The 8,256-nt window shown below is 36.2% G+C and overlaps 1 protein-coding gene across 1 annotated transcript in view; it reads right to left on the bottom strand.

The window, feature by feature from the left end:
* Nucleotides 1–4,662: 4,662 nt before the first annotated feature.
* The window catches only part of plppr1 (phospholipid phosphatase related 1), a 14,841-nt gene continuing 11,247 nt past the window's right edge, over nt 4,663–8,256 (bottom strand). Inside the window, exons 5-6 of the mRNA XM_016254980.1 lie at nt 7,344–7,475; nt 4,663–5,392 (exon numbers count right to left, since the gene is read on the bottom strand). Of these exons, the coding sequence (XP_016110466.1) occupies nt 5,360–5,392; nt 7,344–7,475 (165 nt within the window). The 3' untranslated portion in view covers nt 4,663–5,359. The remainder of the gene's footprint in view (nt 5,393–7,343; nt 7,476–8,256) is intronic.

Genomic DNA, 8,256 nt, shown 5'->3' with positions numbered 1-8,256 from the left:
TCTGTGTGTGGTGGCTCTTGATGCCTTGACCCCAGCCTCAGTCCATTCCTTGTGAAGTTCACTCAAATTCTTGATTCAATTTTGCTTGACAATCCTCATAAGGCTGCAGTTCTCTCAGTTGGTTGTGCATCTTTTTTCTTCCACACTTTTTCCTTCCACTCAACTTTCTGTTAACATGCTTGGATACAGCACTCTGTGAACAGCCAGCTTCTTTGGCAATGAATGTTTGTGGCTTACCCTCCTTGTGAAGGGTGTCAATGATTGTCTTCCGGACAACTGTCAGATCAGCAGTCTTCCCCATGGTTGTGTAGCCTAGTGAACCAAACTGAGAGACCATTTTGAAGGCTCAGGAAACCTTTGCAGTTGTTTTGAGTTGATTAGCTGATTGGCATGTCACCATATTCTAATTTGTCGAGATAGTGAATTGGGGGGGGGGGGGGGGGGGAGCACCAGGGGGGGGGGGGGGGGGGGGGGGGGGGAACGAACACTCCATTTTAGCGGCACCCAGTAGACATTTCACATCGAATATGTCAAAAACGTACATGACGGTACGTATTTTGCGTCTTGTGAAAAAGTTCCCAAAGGTAAGTTTTTTATCATGAGACCAGGTTGCATAAAACTGTGATGTTTTACAAAACAACAAGCTTTAAAACATCTGTTTTCTTAGTGCTGAAAATTAGATAATTTACTGTGAAATCCGTTTTCTCTCAGGTACATCACCAGTGTAAGCTTCATGGTGAATGCTTCTACATTACTCTCATCAACGTAGTCCATAGTTACAACAAAAATTTATCTTGACTTTATCTAGTGGGGGGTTACCCCAAGGGAGCGTTTTCTCCCACTCTACCCAAAGTCTTTTGACATTCAGATCCAGATATATAAAATGTTACTTTTAGAAAAAAAGGAGTCTTCAGTCAGGAAATTCAAGAGAGAGTAGAAAGGAAGGCGAGGCACGAAGGTGAATCTGAAATGTAACCAAAAAAACAGAAAGAAAGATGAGAGCTGCAAGATGTAGATGCAGTATAAAGTATAAATATGGTCATAATTAAGTGACAGAAAAAAAAAGTTTTACAAAATTACATGTTAAATGTTCCTTATCAAACAATGTCAGCAGCACAATGCGTATCAGTTGTTTTGAAATTTGGTGAATTTATGAATTTTACTTAATATGTTTGATCATATGTATTAATAATATGTGCATTATCTCAGTGTCCACTGGAATATACCTCCCAAATAACATATTATATAACTGAATTCAAAGGAAGATTAATTTACAACCGAGACATTGCTCATGCCCCAGTAAAACGAGATAGCACCCTTGGAATAAACCATGCATTTCATAGCATTTACTGCATTAAAATAAAGTTTTAGTGTAACAAATTAAAAGTTATTTTTTGTCATTAGAAATGTGCTCAAGTAAGACTTAAAGAACCCACCTTTAAATGTACTCTTAAAAGTTTAAGCTAAATGTACTCTTGCATGTTAAAAACTCAAGAGTTATTTAAGCAAAAGCTTAATATCATCTATAATGCTGGAACATTTTTATAATAATCCTATTATTGCTTGAAGGAAAATGACAGAGTGGTGTTAGACGTGAAATCAGTAGTTGGCTAGAAATAAGACTGCAATGCAGAAAGTTTGGCCATGTCTAAATCTTCTGAAACTACTGTTTCATCTGAAATAACTGCTGTGAATAATATTTCATCTTTTTTTCTCTCTCTCTTTCTTTTAGATAACATGGTAGCAGGTAGACTATGCAGATCCTAGAGTTACTAGGTTCCATAGTTTTCTAAGAAACATTTTTAAAACCTTGTATCTCATGATTTTTCAGGAGTGTAGTATTGAATGGATTTTTTCATTTATTTTAAGCAGAAAGGTCTTGCCCAGAGATCCACACACACAATACAAAACCAATTTTTTATTGAGGTGCTATGAAGCTTAAAGTACTGAACAGATACATTTATTGCAATAAAAGTTATATTGCAAACTTTTCTTTGCGTTTAAGATGAAAATGGTTTCTGATCAATTTATGTGTTAAACAAGTAATAATTTATACTAATTTTAAGTGAATCATCTTTATTTGTTTATTTTGTGAAACTGAAGAAGAATATGTCATTTCATTTATCATTACTATTTTGAGTTATTCTGTGAGTGATGCCATTGGTAGTGGACCGGTCACACCTGCTCTCTCAGAGAGTCAGCCAAACTCTTCAAAACAACAACAGCATACAAAGCAATATTTACCCGCCCATAAGATATATTTGATCAGACATCCATCTTTCTTTCTTTATCAGTTTATTATGGAGGTGGGTCTTGATGTTGTTAGTGAGATTATCACTGATAATGGATAGACTATAAAAAAAATTCAAAGTTGTATATGAAACAATGATTATTGGAGTGTGTTTTACAAGAAAACACTATTTCGGTCTTCTACTTCAACATCTGATGTTTAATTAAATGTGTTCCTTGACATTTCTTTGCAATTATTTTTGAAACTTACTAATAATTATTGAGTGTTAATCCTACTGAGTAAATCCTACACCGATTTTTTTCCAGTGTATGGTTTCACATACTATTTTTAAAAACAAATAGGTAGAACAAAATTGATACGGTGGAGTAGTAAAGTGTGAAATTAATATTTCCTTCCAAGCAGAGTAAGAGTATTATCCCATTTAAGCAAATAGGAATAGGTATAATATTTTACAATCCCTAATTAATCAGCTTTGATGAGATGTACACTGGGGGAGTGGTAATAAAGGGAAGGGAGAATTATTAGAGGCTACCAATATGACTGAGGTCATCAGGTGGGCACTTGTTTTCCTTGATGTTTTGCTGATAAACCCACAACATCTCCAGTGGGCTCAACAGCGAACCTTGCAGGACACCCCCCTCTATTTATAACCTTTTTTCTGTTTATAATGATTTTTTTTCTCATTTGAGGCCTAAGTATAGTCCATTCTTTTCAACCATAGCCAGTTGCAACTTCTCTCTACAGTTTCAGACAGGCATCTGATAGCCTGCCGTAGATTATTTCCTCGGAATACCATGTGTTTAAGTAGCCTACTGGTGGACACAGATACAAACCCTCTGTAAATTATTTTGACTGGGAAAACGTGTTTCCTATCCCTATTGTCTTTCCTCCTCTGCAATATCTGTGTACTTGGACTTCTTGCATTTGTTTGCTTCCTAAGCTGCATCTTCCTAAGGCACCATTGGCTCTATGATATATAACAGTCAGAGTCAAATCGCAGTATCAAATCTGGTCTAAACTTAGTGTAAATAATTTCATGTGGGAAAACAATTTTCCAATCCAGATAAGTCTGCAATTTCTTATCTTGAGCAGTGTGTTTATCTTATTCTTGTTGAACTGCTCGTGCCTTGCCCAGCTGATATAACGTGTGCTTATATAACAGATGAGGGGAAGGACATTTGAGCAAGAGTTCACCAAAAATTTAAATATGCTGTTATTTTTCTCACCCTCAGGCCATCAAAGATGTAGTTTACTTTTACAGTAACAGTAAAGAAGATTTTTTTTAGCTGAAACTGTGGTTCTTGGTGATTCATAAATTGCAAGTGAGCAGCTGCCAGCCTATAAGAAAAAAGAGCATATCAAGGAACACAAAATTAATACCTGTGGCTCCTGAAAATATATTAAGATCTTATGAAGCAAAACGATTGGTGTGTGCAAGAAACTGAACATTATTTACAACATTACTACTTGTAATCCAGAGCCTCAAGCAAACAAATCTGATTATTTTCCACAAACTGGTTCTTTCGGAGTTCATTTCAATGAGCTGGTTCAGTTCACTAGTTTGTTTATGTAATCATGCAATGACTTAACATGTACACAATTATATTATTAAAGCACCCAATAATGATGTGGAACTTGGATGTTTTACGAGTCTAAAGTGAATAAACTAATCTTCATCAGCTCAACGTTTTACATAAACCATAAAAACTTTCATATCAGCGGCTCATCATCTTTGTTCTGAGTTCCTCAGTTCAGTGACTGTTGGAGGAACTGGAGCGTTGAATGAGTTGGCAAAAACCAGCATTTTAAGTCGGAGTGACTGTCCGGCATGTCTGAAAGTAAGTTTTGATTGAAAAACTTGTAGATCTGTGCTGCTTGAGCCGCGAACTGTTTCAGACGCCTCAGTCCGATTCAGTGAACTGGTTGAACTGATTCACCAAAAAGAACTGGTTCAGAAGAATGATTCGTTCGTTAACCAGACTTTACTCTGTTTGCCTGAGGCTCTGGATTACAGGTAATAATGTTGTAAATAATGCTAATTTTCTTGCAATGATGGATCGTTTCACTTCATAAGACTTCAGTATATCGTCAGGAGCCACTGGTAGTAATTTTGTGTTGCTATGCTTTTTTGATTTTAAGTGACTGTAGCTGCTGAACTTTTTTTGAGTTAATCAAATCGGCTCCCTTTCCAAAATGTGCATGTCGATAAACACTCATCCATTCAAAAGCATCAAGGTTTGTCTGGCTAGCTCCTGCTGGTAGATGTCAAACACCACCATGGCTGCAAAAGCATGTTTTTAACCAAAGTGGTACTAATAAGAGTACTGTAAAAACATTCTTGTCACGAGATTATGGCACAAACGGCAATCAAATACATTACCATTCTTAAAAAATGAAACCCACTCAAGTTATTGGACTCAGCTACAGACTATTTATTTGACAGACTACTCAGGAAAATATATTTAGCATTTCAAATGAAATGCAAACTTTAAGGAAAAAACTAAACACAAGTCGAGAATAACAGGTTATTCAAACAGTGTTGTGTATTTCATGCTGAGTACAAGGCCATTCGAAGATGCCAGAGGAGAATCCGATACAACGACGTGTAACAATTCAATACGTTTTCTTTAAATCTTACACCAAAAAACAGGTATACCAAAAACATTCCTGGAAAATCAGCAGGCAAAGTTGATCAAAATGCTTTATACAGCTAACAAAAAGAATACAAAATGATCTTTGTCCAAAAATGTACAGGAAAAAAATTAAAATAAAATCATTCTTTGTACAAATACCACATAACAACATCGATGTTTGAATTACATTATATATAGACTGTATATATTTACTTTTTGTGATGTAAAACATGACAAAGAAGGCGGAAATCAATGAATTGAGCAGTGTCGACATTATGAGGGAAAAGCTACAGCACTCTCTTATACAAAATGTACAAAACAGCTGCTTCTAGGTACAACTAGTTACAACATAATACTCTTTTTTTTCTTTTCTTTTACTTTTTCTTTTTTTACAGTATGCCACAGTACAAAAAAATTATTTTTGTGCCTAGAAGTGTTGAGGTGAAGCAAACGTGACCCGGTGCTGCCCCCTTAGTCATGTGACTTCAGTCATGGACGCCGAATGGTTCTGAAAGACAAGCAAAATTGCACTCAGAGTTGTGCTGTGCCGTTCCAGACGGTAATAAGCATTTGACTCGTCGCGTAAATGCTTATTACCCATCAGGCTCATTTAACAGGAACACCAGAGAGCCGTGGAGCAGAACGTGTAATTTCACAATGCCAATTCCTGTTGAATCAACCATTTCGATTATCGTACTTGGCCAGATCGTGACAGAACACCTGATTTACTTGTTTCCCTAAACACATTGACTTGCATATTATGGTTTTCTCAGCCACTAGGGTGTTAAGCTGGTGTTGGAAGCAAAGGAGAATTCCTCTGACCCACATCTGCTGCTCAGGTATTTCACTGGCTGGCTGTCAATAGAGACGTCTCACAAGATTGTCCCTGCTGTAAACAGTGTCTGAATGAATTTGTAGAAGCAGCATTGTATTTCCCTGCTGTATAAGGTGATAAAATGCATCTTTTGGGGTGTTTTGGAGAGAATAAATGGCAAACTGCAAAATCAAAGCCTTTGGATTTACTCAGCGGCCAAATAAAGGAAGTACTGCAGGGACAGCTTAAAGGTTCAAGTGGGTTTACAAAAATAGCAAGGTTAATTTCAGCCAAATATGCACTGAAGCTAATGTCGGTGATACTACTGTAGGTAAATACAATCTTCATTATTACAAAAAAAAAATCATATTGAACTATTTTATTTTAAATTCAATTATTGAGTACTGTCCTAAATATATCAGATCCCTCTCAATTTATACATCATCTTGGTCTTGGTACCAGATTTATTATAGTTACTAAAACTAAGGCTAAAACTAAATCCATTAAATGAATACATACATACATACATACATACATAAATTAAAATGAATTAAAAATTATCTTTTTATAAATAAACAAAATTAATAATAAAAAAAACTAAAACTATACCCAAGATTAAAATGAAAACTGAAACTAAAACTAAAACAAACTAATTCAAAATATAATTACACATTATAAAGGTATCTCAGTAAAACAAAATATTATTGTATAGTGCTTTCTGGAGAATTTTTTACAGCTGAACTGTTTAATTTTACAAAGTGCTCATGGCAAAATACACTAAAAAAAAAACATTGTGACAACGCAATGGCCACAAATGTCAGTCTGCATATGTATACAGACCAACAGTTAAAAAAAAAGGACAAAAACAACATAAAAACCCAAGTCTATCTCAGACAAAGCTACTCTATTGCAAAATGCATTGCTGTGTACTGAAAACCAGTGACAGTGGAAAAGCTGGCTTTTCTCAGCAAATAATTATGTATGAAATGCGTTAGAGAAATAAATAAATTAAATAAAAAACCACATTCCATGTGCCTGAAATGTAAGTTACTCCATATTAAATGATTATTTATAGAACTGTAACATACCATTTGTGCTGTTGTACTGAATATCAATATGGCCTCATTCTAACAGTGCTGACATTAAGTGCAACAACACTCTTACTTGAGTGATATTGCTTAAATAAATGACTTGGTGAAAGTGAAAGTGACTTGACATGTGGCCAAGTATGGTGACCCATACTCGGAATTAGTGCTCTGCATTTACCCATCCAAAGTGCACACACACACCGTGAACACACACACACAGCAGTGGGCAGCCATTTATGCTGCGGCGCCCGGGGAGCAGTTGGTGGTTCGGTGCCTTGGGCATCTCAGTCGTGGTATTGAAGGTGGGAGAGAGCGCTGTCCATTCACTCCCCCCACCTACAATCCCTGCCGGTATGAGACTCGAACCCACAACCTTTGGTTTATGAGTCCGACTCTCTAACCATTAGGCCACGACTTCCCCAAACTTAATTTAAGTTATTAAGTGTTGTCAAATTCAAACTAGTAAAATAGCTAGATCCATACTACATACATAAAAACACTGATCACTATGAGCAGGCTGAGAGAGAGATGCTTTCCTGAGATGCAGAAGACTCTACCTGTGCGCTGAGTGTCTCAAGAGGGTTTTCCACACGGGGGAATGTCATCAAGGGAAGGCCGCGGTAATCCTCCTGCTTCTGTTTGGTAGGAGTGGAGTGAGTCCCTTTGAAGTTATTCACTACACAGATTCCCTACCAAGAAAAAAGCAATTTTTGAAGATTGCGATAGTTACAGTACCTACCAAGTCAAAAATATGTATTAAATTAGAAACTGTGGCACAATACTTAACATTATTAAAATTTTTGCATATTTATTTTTTTATTGATCATGAAAAAAATAAATGAATTATTACTGCTTTATTATTATTAATAATAATAATAATAAAATTATTACTGAATTATTAAATTTTACTGAACCTTGTTTAAAAATGTATGCTGTTATTTTTATGTGGACCGCAGGAGTAGTTTTTGAGTTTCTACTGTTCCACCTTTCAAAAGTTTGGGGTCAGTAAGATATTTCAAACTTTGAAAGGTGGAATAGTAGAAACTCAAAAACTACCCCTGCGGTCCACATACATACATATATATATACACTGAACAAAATTATAAATGCAACACTTTTTCATGAGCTGAACTAAGACTTTTTCTATGTACACAAAAGGCCTATTTCTCTCAAATATTGTTCACAAATCTGTCTAAATCTGTGTAAGTGAGCACTTCTCCTTTGCCAAGATAATACATCCTCATTCGCCAAAGGTCAGTTTTATCAAGCACACCTGTGAGGTTGATGGATTATCTCGGCAAAGGGGAAGTGCTCACTAAAGCCTGGCACACACTACAGGATTTTTAGCCCCGATTTCCCCCTCCCGAGAATCAGAGCAAAAATCTTTTCGAGCCCCTTGATCGCTCCCGATGTTTGGCACAGATTATCTGGTAATGTGAGGCGTTCACAGATCGAATCTTGCACCTCCCG

The sequence above is a fragment of the Sinocyclocheilus grahami genome, unplaced genomic scaffold (assembly GCF_001515645.1).
Source record: "Sinocyclocheilus grahami isolate Dianchi unplaced genomic scaffold, SAMN03320097.WGS_v1.1 scaffold1298.1, whole genome shotgun sequence".
Lineage (NCBI taxonomy): Eukaryota > Metazoa > Chordata > Actinopteri > Cypriniformes > Cyprinidae > Sinocyclocheilus > Sinocyclocheilus grahami.
Note: the sequence above shows the minus strand (reverse complement) of the source record. Positions and strands in the feature narration are given on the sequence as shown.